General features: G+C 43.4%; 1 protein-coding gene across 1 annotated transcript in view; it reads right to left on the bottom strand.

Moving 5' to 3' along the window:
- The window catches only part of rxrgb (retinoid X receptor, gamma b), a 121,196-nt gene that overhangs the window by 42,614 nt on the left and 61,659 nt on the right, over positions 1 to 16,923 (bottom strand). Inside the window, exon 2 of the mRNA XM_034179656.1 lies at positions 6,902 to 7,137. Within this exon, the coding sequence (XP_034035547.1) occupies positions 6,902 to 7,137 (236 nt within the window). The remainder of the gene's footprint in view (positions 1 to 6,901; positions 7,138 to 16,923) is intronic.

Raw genomic sequence — 16,923 nt, 5'->3', positions numbered from 1 at the left:
TGGAATAAGGAGTGGTGAAACTCAAAGAACGCTTCAAAGGAGATGAAAACCTGGTGTTATTTCTCTGACAAAGGCATTTAAGACTTTTCTACATACCCATGGGAGAAATTTAACTAATTTCCCCTGGCTTGTCATTGGGTAAAAATAAATACATAAATAAATAAAAACAAACAAACAAACCTTCTACAACCCCAATTCCAATGAAGTTGGGATGTTTGTGTGAAGTCAATCAATCAATCAATCAACTTGTTTCTTATATAGCGCCAAATCACAACAAACAGTTGCCCCAAGGCGCTCCACATTGCAAGGCAAGGCCATACAATAATTATGAAAAACCCCAACGGTCAAAACGACCCCCTATGAGCAAGCACTTGGCCACAGTGGGAAGGAAAAACTCCCTTTTAACAGGAAGAAACCTCCAGCAGAACCAGGCTCAGGGAGGGGCAGTCTTCTGCTGAGACTGGTTGGGGCTGAGGGAAAGAACCAGGAAAAAGAGATCGATCACTAATGATTAAATGCAGAGTGATGCATACGGAGCAAAAAGAGAAAGAAACAGTGCATCATGGGAACCCCCCCACAGTCTACGTCTAAAGCAACATAACCAAGGGATGGTCCAGGGTCACCCGATCCAGCCCTAACTATAAGCCTTAGCGAAAAGGAAAGTTTTAAGCCTAATCTTAAAAGTAGAGAGGGTATCTGTCTCCCTGATCTGAATTGGGAGCTGGTTCCACAGGAGAGGAGCCTGAAAGCTGAAGGCTCTGCCTCCCATTCTACTCTTACAAACCCTAGGAACTACAAGTAAGCCCGCAGTCTGAGAGCGAAGCGCTCTAATGGGGTAATATGGTACTACGAGGTCCCTAAGATAAGATGGGACCTGATTATTCAAAACCTTATAAGTAAGAAGAAGAATTTTAAATTCTATTCTAGCATTAACAGGAAGCCAATGAAGGGAGGCCAACACGGGTGAGATATGCTCTCTCCTGCTAGTCCCCGTCAGTACTCTAGCTGCAGCATTCTGAACCAACTGAAGGCTTTTTAGGAAACTTTTAGGACAACCTGATAATAATGAATTACAATAGTCCAGCCTAGAGGAAATAAATGCATGAATTAGTTTTTCAGCATCACTCTGAGACAAGACCTTTCTGATTTTAGAGATATTACGTAAATGCAAAAAGGCAGTCCTACATATTTGTTTAATATGCGCTTTGAATGACATATCCTGATCAAAAATAACTCCAAGATTTCTCACAGTATTACCAGAGATCAGGGAAATGCCATCCAGAGTAACGATCTGGTTAGACACCATGCTTCTAAGATTTGTGGGGCCAAGTACAATAACTTCAGTTTTATCTGAGTTTAAAAGCAGGAAATTAGAGGTCATCCATGTCTTTATGTCTGTAAGACAATCCTGCAGTTTAGCTAATTGGTGTGTATCCTCTGGCTTCATGGATAGATAAAGCTGGGTATCATCTGCGTAACAATGAAAATTTAAGCAATACCGTCTAATAATACTGCCCAAGGGAAGCATGTATAAAGTGAATAAAATTGGTCCTAGCACAGAACCTTGTGGAACTCCATAATTAACTTTAGTCTGTGAAGAAGATTCCCCATTTACATGAACAAACTGTAATCTATTAGACAAATATGATTCAAACCACCGCAGCGCAATGCCTTTAATACCTATGACATGCTCTAATCTCTGTAATAAAATTTTATGGTCAACAGCATTAAAAGCAGCACTGAGGTCCAACAGAACAAGCACAGAGATAAGTGAAGTGTAAATAAAAACAGAATACAATGATTTGCAAATCCTCTTCAACCAAAATTCAATTGAATACACCACAAAGACAAGATATTTAATGTTCAAACTGATAAATTTTATTGTTTTTGTGGAAATATTTGCTCATTTTGAAATGGATGCCTGTTACACATTTCAAAAAAGTTGGGACAGGGCAACAAAAGACTGGGAAAGTTGATGAATGCTCAAAGAACACCTGCTTGGAACATTCCAGAGGTGAGCAGGTTAATTGGAAACAGGTGAATGTCATGAATGGGTATAAAAGGAGCATCCCCAAAAGGCTCAGCAAGCAAAGATGGGGCGAGGATCACCACTTTGTGAACAACTGCATGAAAAAATAGTCCAACAGTTTAAGAACAATGTTTTTCAATTTTCAATTGCAAGGAATTTAGGGATTCCATCATCTACAGTCCATAATATAATCAGAAGATTCAGAGAATCTGGAGAACTTCCTACATGTAAGTGGCAAGGACGAAAACCAACACTGAATGCCCGTGACCTTCGATCCCTCAGGCGGCACTGCAATAAAAACTGACATCATTGTGTAAAGGATCTTACCACGTGGGCTAAGGAACATTTCAGAAAACCATTGTCAGTTAACACAGTTGGTTGCAACATCTACAAGAGCAAGTTAAAACTCTACCATGCAAAGTGAAAGCGATACATCAACAACATCCAGAAATGCTGCCACCTTCTCTCGGCCCGAGCTCATTTGAAATGTGGAAAGTGGAAAAGTGTACTCTGGTCTGATGAGTCCACATTTCAAATTAGATTTGGAAATCATGGACATCGTGTCCATCCAGATTGTTACCAGCGCAAAGTTCAAAAGCCAGCATCTGTGATGGTATGGGGGTGTGTTAGTGCCCATCGCATGGGCAACTTACACATCTGTGATGGCACCATCAATGCTGAAAGGTACATCCAGGTTTTGGAGCAACACATGCTGCCATCCAAGCAACGTCTTTTTCAGGAACGTCCCTGCTTATTTCAGCAAGACAATGCCAAGCCACATTCTGCACATGTTACAACAGCGTGGCTTTGTAGTAGAAGAATGCGGTTACTAGACTGGCCTGCCTGCAGTCCAGACCTGTCGCCCATTGAAAATGTGTGGCGCATTATGAAGCGCAAAATACGACAAAGGAGACCCCGGACTGTTGAACAACAGTACCGTGCCCCAGCTCTGTGGAACAATCTCCCGGCACACATTAGGCAGTCGGATACTGTGGAGACTTTTAAGTCACGTTTAAAGACTCATTTGTTTTCCCTGTTTTATCATTAGTGTTATGATGTGCTTTTATGGTTTTATTTTTAATTCCGTTTTTTTTTTATGTTGTGTGAAGCGCCTTGAGATGATTTCATCGTGAATTGGCGCTATATAAATTAATAAATTTGAATTTGAAGCAAGACTGGGAAAGAATTCCACCTTCAAAGCTTCAACAATTAGTGTCCTCAGTTCCCTAATGCTTATTGAGTGTTGTTAGAAGGAAAGGTGATGTAACACAGTGGTAAACATACCACTGTCCCAGCTTTTTTGAAATGTGTTGCAGGCATCCATTTCAAAATGAGCAAATATTTGCACAAAAACAATAAACTTTATCAGTTTGAACATTAAATATCTTGTCTTTGTGGTGTATTCAATTGAATATAGGTTGAAGAGAATTTGCAAATCATTGTATTCTGTTTTTACTTACATTTTACACAAGGCCCAACTTCATTGTAGTCCAAGGAATAGATTGCACTGATAAATGCAAACAGCATTGCTGTTTTCATGGTTTACATTGTCATATTGGTAGAAAAGCTAACTTGCCATCTGTCATCTGTTCCTTAAAGTGTACTACACATATAACTGTAGCAACTCTATAAATGTTCTAAGCATTTTTAATTTGGGCTATGGCTATGTGCTGGGTGTGCAGTCACAGTAAAGCAGCACAGTGACACTCACATAATCTGTTTCGGCAGCACGCTGTCAGATGTATGGAAGATTTCTGAATACAAATTTAAATTAAAATGTCACTGAAAATAAAGCCTATCAAACCAATGTTAATTTTGTGAACAGAAACTGTCATCGATAACCATTTTTTCAAGGGTTAATACAAGCCGAAACCTGAATAAAAATAAATCGTAAGCAAAAACTAAAATAAAATTTGTTGCCATTTTTTAATACTAAAACAGGAGTTCTGGACAAATGAACAAAGGATTTTTGGCCAATGTGAATAAATTAATTTTTCATACTGTATTTTAGTATATTGCTGAGTATATTATATTTACGGAGAGCACATAAGGAAACTCAAGGAGAAAGTTGCATTTAGAAACAATCTCAACAATGTAACAACTCTTAATTGGGGGATGCCAATACCCTGCATTCCACTGCGCTGACATTATGCTACTCTGCAGCAGAATATTGCTCTCCAGTCTGGGAAAGGTCTTGCCACGCAGGGAAATTGGATGCTGAACTTAACACCTCTTGCTGTATTATTACAGAACTGCTAAAACCTCCTTCCCTTCCAGCACTATACCGGCTAGCAGGCACCACCTCCCATCTGTCAAGAAGTTCAGTCCAGGACTCAGATGTTTGTACAAGAGCAAGATTCAAGACATCCTCTATACCATTACCAAGATATAGTCCAGAAAGAGTTTCATGGTTGTACAGGAGCTAAACCCTAAGGATGCCAAATACTGACTAGACCGATGGAAAACTCTGGATACTACCTCCAAACAAAGCTCTCCAGACTCCCTGTAAGTCCCTACCTCATGGTACTCACTTGCCCAGATGGAAATGGGCTGCCCTGAACAGTGCCAGGAGTGGAGTAGCCAGAACCAAAGATAACCTCCTGAAATGGGGATGGGTGAACTCAGCCAAGTGGCCATGTGGCCACCCTAACCAAACCATGCAACATATTCTCCATGATTGCGAACTGAGCCCAAATGTCATCCAACAAGACCTATATGAAGTCAACCAAGAAACGGTTGCAGTACTGGCACAACAAGATATGATGATGATTATTATTAATGATTATTGTATTTTGAAGTGGCTCTACTCTACTCTTTTCTACTCTCCTATTTTACTCTTCCTTTTTAGATATTTAGATATACCTTTATACATTAACATAGTTCCACCTTAGAAGTGGAATATAATATATAAGATATACCTTACTGAATTTTCATGTGTAATCTGGCGGCAAACGTTCCTCAGAACTGAATGTTCACACTGACATCTAACTGGTGTTTAATGTAATACCACTTTGATGATCTAAGAATAAATATAGTTAACACCAATTTTCTTTGACTAAACCTCAAGTGAACTAATGGTAATTAAACTAAGACTAAACCTTAAAGCCATTTTTGTCAGAATAGTAAAATTAAATTCAAACTGGATGCCAAAATAAGCACGGTTTAAAAACCTTAATCCATCTAATACAACCCCTGGCAAAAATTATGGAATCACTGGCTTCGGAGGATGTTCATTCAGTTGTTTAATTTTGTAGAAAAAAAGCAGATCACAGACATGACACAAAACTAAAGTCATTTCAAATGGCAACTTTCTGGCTTTAAGAAACACTATAAGAAATCAAGAAAAAAAGATTGTGGCAGTCAGTAACGGTTACTTTTTTAGACCAAGCAGAGGAAAAAAATATGGAATCACTCAATTCTGAGGAAACAATTATGGAATCACCCTGTAAATTTTCATCCCCCAAATTAACACCTGCATCAAATCAGATCTGCTCATTGACATTGACCCTATGCCATGACATTCCTTCCCACTGTAGCCAAGTGCTTGCTCACAGGGGGTCGTTTTGACCGTTGGGGTTTTACATAATTATTGTATGGCCTTGCCTTACAATATAAAGCGCCTTGGGGCAACTGTTTGTTGTGATTTGGCGCTATATAAAAAAATTGATTGATTGATTGATGACATTGACCCTATGTGTCTTTTTGCAAGGAATGTTTTTGCAGTTTTTGCTCTATGGCAAGATGCATTATCATCTTGAAAAATGATTTCATCATCCCCAAACATCCTTTCAATTGTCCAAAATATCAACATAAACTTGTGCATTTATTGATGATGTAATGACAGCCATCTCCCCAGTGCCTTTACCTGACATGCAGCCCCATATCATCAATGACTGTGGAAATTTACATGTTCTCTTCAGGCAGTCATCTTTATAAATCTCATTGGAAAGGCACCAAACAAAGGTTCCAGCATCATCACCTTTCCCAATGCAGATTCGAGATTCATCACTGAATATGACTTTCATCCAGTCATCCACAGTCCACAATTGCTTTTCCTTAGCCCATTGTAACCTTGTTTTTTTCTGTTTAGGTGTTAATGATGCCTTTTGTTTAGCTTTTCTGTATGTAAATCCCATTTCCTTTAGGCGGTTTCTTACAGTTTGGTCACAGACGTTGACTCCAGTTTCCTCCCATTCGTTCCTCATTTGTTTTGTTGTGCATTTTTCGATTTTTGAGACATATTGTTTTAAGTTTTCTGTCTTGACGCTTTGATGTCTTCCTTGGTCTACCAGTATGTTTGCCTTTAACAACCTTCCCATGTTGTTTGTATTTGGTCCAGAGTTTAGACACAGCTGACTGTGAACAACCAACATCTTTTGCAACATTGCGTGATGATTTACTCTCTTTTAAGAGTTTGATAATCCTCTCCTTTGTTTCAATTGACATCTCTCGTGTTGGAGCCATGATTCATGTCAGTCCACTTGGTGCAACAGCTCTCCAAGGTGTGTTCACTCCTTTTTAGATGCAGACTAACGAGCAGATCTGATATGATGCAGGTGTTAGTTTTGGGGATGAAAATTTACAGGGTAATTCCATAATTTTTTCCTCAGAATTGAGTGATTCCATATTTTTTTCCTCTGCTTGGTCTAAAAAAAGTAACCGTTACTGACTGCCACAATCTTTTTTTCTTGATTTCTTATAGTGTTTCTTAAAGCCAGAAAGTTGCCATTTGAAATGAATTTAGTTTTGTGTCATGTCTGTGATCTGCTTTTTTTCTACAAAATTAAACAACTGAATGAACATCCTCCGAGGCCGGTGATTCCATAATTTTTGCCAGGGGTTGTAGTCATCAACACAGAAGTAGTTCCTTACCTGTGGACTGCTGAGTGGTCCAAAGTTCATGGTGGGTGTGGAAGCCAGTGATACAGAGGGTGAGCCCAAAGACGAGGTGATGACAGGATAGGGCGAAGACAGACCATTTATAGGTGAGCCTAAGGTGGACATAGAGGGCGGTAAGGGCCTTGAAGTGCTGATGACTGAAGGGTGGCCCATCATGCCAGCCATAGGAGGTGGGTGGGTGTGGGTGCCGCTCATCAGCCCTGCAGAGTCTGTAAGGGAAGCACAGAGTGAGGAAATCAGTTGAACTGATATGAATGTAAAATCAAAGACAACCTAATTATCTGATTTCTCCCACTGCTTCATAACCGCAGATGCAAAACGTTGATGCCTATCTCTGCCTGTGCCACAAAAACCCAAATAATATCCAATCTGACTGTTTATACACCAAAAGTGCATTATCATTATGCAACAAGTCTGTTTTATTCACACAGATCATCAACAGTGTGTGTCACTCTCCGACTGTGCCTGGAGGCAAACGTGCCTTCAGTAAAATTAAGCTCATAAAAAATTATTTGTGCTCAACCATGACCTAGAAGAGGTAAAACAGTTTGTCAGTGCTCTCCATGGAAATTAATATTACCCAGAAACTGGAAAGAGGGAGCCTTGGAGAAACCTTTTCCCCAAGCACCAGCAAGACATATACTAACAGTCAAAGGTTTGGACACACTTTCCCATTAAATTAAAGGGGAAAGTGTGTGCAAGTGATACAGTCCATTCTAACATTGTCTCCACTAAATTTCAAGTCAGTGCAGGTCTGGGAGGATGTGCTGGTGATGCATGTCACTGCATTCACCACACTACTGAACTGCTTTGGAACCTGAATGCCAGATTCCAAAATGGGCCAAGAGGGTGCAGGATTTCTTTGCAACCAGTGAGTGAACTGATCCCATCTGCTTAAAGTTATGTTAATCAGTGAAATCACCTGGTGGAGTCAGTGGTTGCAAAGGAAAGCCATACCATCTTGGCCCTTTCTTTAATCTCTTTGGACACCACTGCCCTCAGCAGACCACTGGTCCATCTGCACATCCCAAAAGCAGCCATCGATCTCGACCAACCAGGTGATGCATAGGCGTTAGACCTGTTCAAAATGTCAAATGTTACAAAATCTTTTGGGCTACATGTTGTTCTTGTTCCACTAATAAAATAAAAGATCTGTGCCAAATTTTATTGTAATCGGACATTGTTTAGGGGTCCCCCACAAAGCAACAATGTACCCCAAACAAGCAAAAAGGGGAGATGACCTCCAGTAGTGTTCTCCTCTGAGTGACCAATCAGCCACCTGGGGGATGTGTAAATCTTATCTAATTGAGTTCAGATTTGGTCTGCATCTATAAAACACCAAGTGGAACAAAAACATGTGGCCCGAAGTCTCTCAGAACTTTTATTTTTTCACTATATAACATGAACAGCCCTAATAGGCGTCCTTTTCCATTTACTGGGGTCCACAGCACTGGCACACCTGTGGGGCTGGTCAGAGAGGTGTGTCACAGCTGATGTTCCCTCACAATGCAGGTAGTAAGTACTACGTCTCCATAAGTCAACACTCATTTGACACAAAGTCATTCCAATGGCCCCCAAGGATTCTCTGGAGAGACATGGTATCAAAACATCCAGTCATAATCTTAGATCTCCGGTTAGAGTCAAAGTCTCACAACCATACATTATGACTGGAATCATGAGGACCCTGAGACCTTCATTATTCTGCAAAAATATAGGTGATGTCAAATTGCCTCTGTCTAGAAACCTCATTACTCTGATAAACCTAATAACCTCTTCCCACATGTCTTGATCTCACAGACCAACCTGCCAGAGACATGAATGTCACTGCCAAGATAAGTGAATGTCTCAACAAACTTGACACTTTCACCTCATTCAGCTACACTTCTGATGGTCTAACGCAGGAAGTCATTAAAAGTCTGGATCTTGGTCTTGATCCAGGACAACCGTGAACCCAGACTCCCTAATCAGCTTAGTAAGTCTTTTAATCAGAACATCTACTGATTCCACAAACATCACAACAAAAAGTGCAGGCACCAGCACACATCCCTGATGAATGCTAGAATTCACAGAGAAGTCAAAGACTCCGCCTGCAGTCTGCACAGTTGTCACAGTACCTGTGTTTAGACCAGCTTGTTGGGGATCACACAAAATCTTGAGATGATCCACAGATCAATCTGATCAACTGAATAAAACATTTAGTGAAAATCAACAGCAGATCCAGTGCATACAGTATCTGCACTGTAATTTGGCACTCATTTTACACCAAATGCCCTTCTGGACACAACTCCAACTCTACATGGAGCAACACACACAGCCCTTGGTGATCTCAAGCAGTCTCCCAACCATGCACAAACCAAGACCTACTCTGCTTCACCTGTGAGATCTGACAAGATCAGGAGCACACAAACCAAATCTGAAATCATTTTATAATTCAACTGTAGATACACTTCCCAAGAACACTGCAATATATACATGGCCACATAACAGTAAATCGTCCAAGTCATTATAAATAATTCCATGTAAAAGTGACATATTAAGGCAATAAAACGAGCATGTTAATTTGATCATTTCTGTCATCAATCTGCAACATGTTCTTCAGCAGTGTTGTAAAAACAGACACACAGAGAATGAAGCCTGCTTGATTTTAACTGCACTGACTCTGCTTTGCATCCACTGATGTAAAGTGACACCCTGACATTTTCATATATGACCCACTTAGGGAAGTCGTCAGTCAACAAGGCAACTGTGCATGCTGCTGCTGCTGCTGTGGCTTTGATCACAGTCTTTCGTCAAATTACAAATTAGTACAAATTAATCTATGTTTCAAGGCATGAATGCACTTCCTGCGTGTACATCCAGGGCCAAGATACTGTCTACAAACAGATACAACCACTCCAGATAAAAAGACACAGGCTGCCACACATAACACAGATCACTGAGCACTCCTCTTTTGCACTCAGTATTTCAAATGAATCATTAAAACTGCGATTTTTTTTTGGTGAGTGATTAAGAAGGAAAACTCCATATAAAAGCATATTATTGTTACATTCATGTGTTTTATGTGTGTGTGTGTGTGTGTCACTGAGTTTAAAGAAAAGAAAGGATGGTGTGATTAAGATAGCAAGATTTATTTTTTTTCTTAATAGGGCATGCCCCCCCCCCCCCCCAACACACACACACACACACACATTTTTTCAAGGGTGGTACAAGTCAGCCCGTTTTTCAAATACACTGAAAACCCCTTCAAGGCACATGTAGCTGCACTTGGCAAATATAATCCAACATTAAAATGAACATAAACAAATGACACAGACCTGACTGAGGTGCACACACACAGTACAGACAAACAATCCCAAATTGATTCCATCTTGAACAACTGAATAAATAAAAATATGAATCTGCAGCAGATAACTATTGCTATGATTTAAAAATAATGGTAAGATATGAAATCTATTAAAAGTGTGGTCTGAATTCTTTCAGTTTCATCTGATAAGAAGGCATGCCAAAATAAATAATAAAAAGGTATCAAATAAAGAACTTCATCGTCATTAATATACCAATGTGCACCAAACCCTAAAATCTAGGAGCAAGTGCAGCTACCACATGTCACCAGATTTCCAGACTTAAAGTGTCTGGGTGTGCGAATATCACTATGTAGTGAGACTAGGGCTTATGGCAGCGTATTGCATTCACTGGATAAAAAAAAAATTTGACCCTGATCTCGTAATTACGAGAAAAGATCTCAAAAAGATCTCGTAATTACAAGATCTTGATCTCATAATTATGAGATCAGGTGTCTATTTTATAGCTTTTTTTTTATATGGTTTCCATATAATGGGCTTCCGTACTTCCAATCCGTAACTACAGACACGCGTGAGTATTCCCAAGTCATAATCGAAAATCAGCCAATTTGTAACCACCGACACTGCACCGTGATCGGACACAAAGTGTGGATTTTGTGTGGAACACCTAAGGTGTTCCTGTATGAATGAAACTCCTCCAGGGAGGCGGGGCACGGGGCACCAAGACTGACATGCGCCCGGTTGGGAGTGAGCCCCTCTTTGTCCCTCAGTAGTCGATGGGGCTGTGAATGAAAGTTGGAAGTGCTTGAGGGGGAGGGCGGAGGTGAGAGATACGTCTCATTTTGGTGAGACACCCCGTGTCCCTCCCTGGACATTCATCCAGGAGCACCTAAAGCCCTGGTCCCATCGAATAATAAAGGATGAATAATGAGCTACGTAGCCCGGCACACGGATGTGCACACTGGGTGTGGCTCTTTAAAGGATGAAACGTGGCACATGAGGTACAGAGAGGCACATAGAGGCGCCTTAGTAACGGATACGTGATAGCTTAAAACGTGGATCATTCTTTGAATAATCGCTGACACACCCATGTGTGGCTCATTATTCATGGCTTATTATGCAGTGGGGCCGAGGCTTTAGAGGAAAATCCACACTTTGTGTCTGATCACGGTGTGCTATCATCGTATAACCTTATTCTGCTTGTTTACTGAGGGACTGGAAGTACGGAAGATATATATATATATATATATATATATATATATATATATATATCTGGGCTGAGTGCAGCTTTTGTGAAAAAAAAACCTGCACTCAGCCCAGTTTTTCCACAGGCTGCATTCACATTCACATGCAGTCTGTCCACCGACTGGATTTTGACGATTGCCTGAGCTCTGAAACTTGTAACGATGTGAAAAAATTAATTATTACCTGGGAGCCACAGAAGGCTAGAACATTTCAAAGTGGCAAAGTGAGCAAATAAAGTATTTTATTCTGACCTGTTTCATTGTTTCAGCTGGATTCATCATCACAGCCTGTGGAAAACTGTTAACAGAAGACAGCGTTTGGAAATACTTTAATTCCTTACAGTGGAAATTGCTTGTGAATAAACACGACATTTTAAAAGTCATCCCTCTGTGTTATAATGCGGAGTTCTGGGTGCGTTGTTTTCGGCCATCAAAAACATATCAGGAATAGTGGACAGAAATGTCTGGACACAATTAAAGGACTCAACAACGTAGCTTTGGTTCGCAAAGGCGTTTACTGAAGGATTCAGTGGGGTCCGGTACACGGCAAGGCAGTCCAAAACAAGCAAACAGATCAAAAACATCAGGCTTAAGGCGTGGTCAATACAAACAGGCAGGTGGTCGGTGGTAGCAGGACTAGGAGACATGAATACAAGGCTGGAAGCGAAGGCACAAGGCGCAACGATCTGGTGAAGGAGTAGTGCCACCAGTGGGACATAAATCCACCCAGGTGATGAGATGCAAATTAGAAACAGATGTATGAAAAGATCCAGAAATAGGTGTGGCCAAAACCGAGTGCAATGCCCACCACCAAGCACCAAGAGACACAGACAAGTGAGATAGGGACAGAAAAAGAGCAGGCAGGAAAAAACCCAGCACCGAGAAACCCATAAAAACCTAAAGCACAGGTACAAATCATGACAGGACTCCCCCTCTAAGGGCCGACCCCCGACGGCCCAGGGGAACCAGGGTGCTGAGCATGAAAGTCCGCGATAAGGTCCGGGTCCAGAATGAAACGGGAGAAGATCCAGGACCGTTCTTCAGGCCCAAACCCCTCCCAGTCCACCAGGTACTGCATCCCCCTCCCATGCCGCAGAGACCCCAGGAGGCGCCAAACAGAGAAGACCGGCTCACCACCCACAAACCGGGTGGGAGGCAGGGGAACGGCAGGAGGGCACAAAGGGCTAGTATGGACAGGCTTCACATGGCTGATGTGGAAGGTTGGGTGCGCCTTCATGGACCCGGGCAAAAGCAGACGGACCGAAACAGGGTTAATCACCTTAGCGATGGGGAATGGACCAACAAACCTGGGAGTGAGCTTCCTGGGGAGGCCACGGATGGACAGGTGGCGAGTGGAGAGCCAGACTTTCTGACCTTGGGTGTAGGCAGGTGCCGGAGACTTCTTCCTATCGGCTGCGGTCTTATAGGCCATAGACGAACGTTGCAGAGCCCGACGAGCCCACTCCCAGGTTCGCCGGCAGCGAAGGATGAGGGACAAGGCAGAGGGCACCCGGGAGGTCAAGTCTGTGGGAGGAAACAAAGATGGCTGAAATCCATGTGACACATGAAATGGGGAGTAGCCTGTGGATGCAGATGGTAAGCAGTTATGCGCTAGCTCAATCCACACTAACTGTGAGGCCCAGGTGGCCGGATGCTGAGAAGCCAGGATACACAGGCCCTTTTACAACTCTTGATTAACTCTTTCAGTTTGGCCGTTGGCTTGTGGGTGGTGTCCCGTGGTTAGGCTGGAGGTGACCCCCAGCAGGCGACAGAACTCTTTCCAGAACTGAGAGATGAATTGAGGCCCTCGATCCAAGACTATGTCCTGTGGGATACCATGCAGCCTAAAAAGGTTAGTCAACAAAACCTCAGCAGTCCCTTTGGCGGTAGGCAGTCCTGGCAAAGGTACGAAATGGGCCATTTTAGAGAGACGATCCACAACCGTTAATATTACTGTGTACCCCTTAGAGGGTGGGAATCCTGTGACAAAGTCAATGGAAATGTGAGACCAAGGTCTCGTTGGAATGGGCAAAGGCAGTAATTTACCGGATGGTGAGTGTGTGGAGGATTTATGCATAGCACAGGTCTGGCAGGCCTTGACGTAATCGGTGATATCGGAACGCAGGCAGGGCCACCAAAACCTCTCCTGAACAATGTGCAAAGTATTTTTGATACCTGGGTGGCAGGTAAACCGGCTATTGTGTCCCCAGCGTATAACTTCCACTCTTAGGGACGCAGGTACAAATAGTTTTCCTTTAGGGCACGCTGGAGGAACGGGTACGTCACGTGCAGCCGAACGAACCTTAGACTCAATATCCCAGGTGATGGCAGAAACAAAACAAGACTCTGGAAGGACTGTACCAGGCTCTGACGGAGCAATTGAAGGATCCCCTTGTCGGGAGAGTGCGTCCGGTTTTGCTGTTTTTGGATCCAGGGCGGTATGACAGTACAAAATTAAAACGGCTAAAGAAAATAGCCCAACGAGCCTGCCTGGAATTTAACCGTTTAGCTGAGCGCAAATACTCTAAATTTTTGTGATCAGTCCATACCAAGAATGTGCCCCCTCAAGCCAATGGCGCCACTCCTCCAGGGCCACTTTAACCGCCAGCAGTTCTCGGTCACCTATGCTATAATTTCATTCTGCAGGAGATAATTTTTTAGACAGAAAAGCGCACAGGTGTAATTTCTTGTCTGATGGGTCATATTGGGACAGGATCGCTCCAACACCTATGTCGGAAGCGTCAACCTCAACCACGAACTGTCGGGCGGGGTCAGGAAGGAGTAGTACGGGGGCTGCTGTAAAGCGACTCTTTAGGACCTGAAAGGCCTCATCACACTCAGGGGTCCAATTAAAAGCCCGGGGGGATGAGGTGACATTGTGCAGTGGTGCGGCTATGGAACTGAAATTACGGATAAATTTACAGTAAAAATTAGCAAATCTGAGAAATCTCTGGACCTCCTTTCGGGTCTTAGGGGTAGCCCAATCGCGAACAGCTGCCACCTTCCCTGGATCCATCCGAATCTCCCCCTTTGAAATCACGAACCCTAAGAACGACACCGTGGATCTATGAAATTCACACTTTTCAGCTTTTACAAATAGGTGATTGCGTAATAGGGTTTCCAGAACCGAGCGAACATGCCGCATGTGAGTTTCTTCATCTGGAGAAAAAATAATAATATCGTCCAGATAAACAAATACAAACTTATTCAGATACTCGCGCAAGACATCATTAACCAAATTCTGAAACACTGCAGGTGCGTTAGTTAACCCGAAGGGCATGACAAGGTACTCATAGTGGCCTGTGGGGGTATTGAATGCCATTTTCTATTCATCCCCTTGCTTAATACGCACTAAATGGTATGCGTTACGTAAGTCAAGCTTGGTAAAGATTGTGGCAGCCTCTAGTAGTTCAAACGCAGTGGTGATGAGAGGCAGGGGATAGCGGTTCTTGACAGTAACATCATTAAGGCCGTGATAGTCTATGCATGGACGGAGTGACTTGTCTTTCTTTTCCACGAAGAAGAACCCTGCCCCTGCGGGCGAAGAAGAGGGTCGGACAGGGGCAGACAGAGAAAACAGTTTTCCTCGTGGAGAACTGGTACTGGGAAGTAGCTCAATGGCACAATCATAAGGACGATGCGGAGGTAGTGATTTACCTTTGGTTTTACTAAAAACCTCTGCAAGGTCATGATAACACAACGGAACTCCAGTGAGATCGGAAGTAGATGTTACGACTGATTTAGTGGAACTGATTAGGCACCAACCTGCGCAGTCGGGTCTCCAGGAACTAATTTGTCCCACGGACCAATTTAATTGAGGACAATGCCTCTTTAACCAGGGATGCCCCAAAACAGCTGAGTGAGTCATTTTATCAAATACGTGAAAACTTATCATCTCAGAGTGATTTTCTGCAATAATCAACCAGACTGACTCAGTGCAATGAGTGATATGACCGAGCTCACGGCCGTCCACAGCATGCATCACCAGAGGATGTGGGAGGCAGTTTAACTTAAGATGTAGGGACCTGGCGAAAGAAGATTGCATCAAATTAGCATCTGAGCCAGAGTCAATAAACACCGGCACCATACAGGATGAACGCTCTGAGAAAAACCTGGCTGTGATTACGTTTTGAGGAGTTACTGAAGTAATGGAATTCTGACTCACCCGCAGTACCGGTTGTGACCGCGCGAGGGCACCCCTGGATTGACACTCAGTGACCACATGTCCAGCCCGCCCACAATAAAAACAAAGGCCCAGGTCTTTGCGTTGCTGCCGTTCCTTAGCAGTTAGCGGGGCGCATTCCAACTGCGTGGGCTCTTCCGTGGAAGGACATGGAGGGCTGCAGCCAGGGGCAGGAGGCCCAGTGTGGCGAGCAGGAGTCGTCGCAGTGCGCTGAGTCGGGAGGTGTACGTTGCGTTGAGACTGGTCCGCCAGCCGGCGGTCGGTGCGGATGGCAAGTGCAATGAGTTCGTACAAATCTTCCGGAAGGTTAATGGCAACAAGTTTGTTCTGGATCTGGTCGGAGAGCCCGCAGAAAAACACATCCTGGAGCGCCACCGAGTTCCATTCACTCTTTACTGCCAGGATGCGGAAGTTGATGGCGTAGTCAGCGACTCGTCTGCGTCCCTGCCGGAGCCGCATGAGGGAAAGGGCCGCATCCCGTCCCGGCAATGTGTGTTGAAAAACTTGGAGTAAAGCAGTCTTGAATGCCAGGAGGGAGTCGCACGCCGGCGACTGCCTGCTCCACTCTGCCGAGGCCCACGCTGCCGCCCGGCCGGTTAGGTGAGTAATGATGAATGCTATCTTCGTCCAATCGGACGGATACATTGCTGACATTAACTCAAAGTGAGAAAAGGTGTAGCGTCTCCGGATTCCCCGGAGAAACACTCAGGTCGAGACAGCTGATTACAAAAAACTGGAGCAGCTGTAGGTATCGGTGGGGCAGCACTCGCTACCGGAAGTGGTTGGTTGTTAATGGTGGGGCACGAATTAGAGGAGGCCTGATGTGTCACAGCAGCTACAAGCTGATCGATCTGTGAGCTTACAGAGGTCATGAAAGCGTCTTGCCGTTTAGCGAGGTCGCAGATGCCAGAACAAAGGTCTCTGAGGCGATCTTCCTGTTCTGCTAGCTGGCGGCTATGATCACGAACCACTAGCTGGTATGTGTTTGAGTCCGCTGTGTCCATTGTTGGCCAGATCATTCTATCAGGAATAGTGGACAGAAATGTCTGGATACAATTGCAGGACTCAACAACGTAGCTTTGGTTCGCAAAGGCGTTTACTGAAGGATTCAGTGGGGTCCGGTACATGGCAAGGCAGTCCAAAACAAGCAAACAGATCAAAAACATCAGGCTTAAGGCGTGGTCAATACAAACAGGCAGGTGGTCGAAACACAACGTGGTAGAAGGACTAGGAGACATGAATACAAGGCTGGAAACGAAGGCACAA

The sequence above is a fragment of the Thalassophryne amazonica genome, chromosome 10 (genome assembly GCF_902500255.1).
Source record: "Thalassophryne amazonica chromosome 10, fThaAma1.1, whole genome shotgun sequence".
In the NCBI taxonomy this organism is placed as follows: domain Eukaryota; kingdom Metazoa; phylum Chordata; class Actinopteri; order Batrachoidiformes; family Batrachoididae; genus Thalassophryne; species Thalassophryne amazonica.
This window is presented reverse-complemented; position numbering and strand designations above follow the sequence as displayed.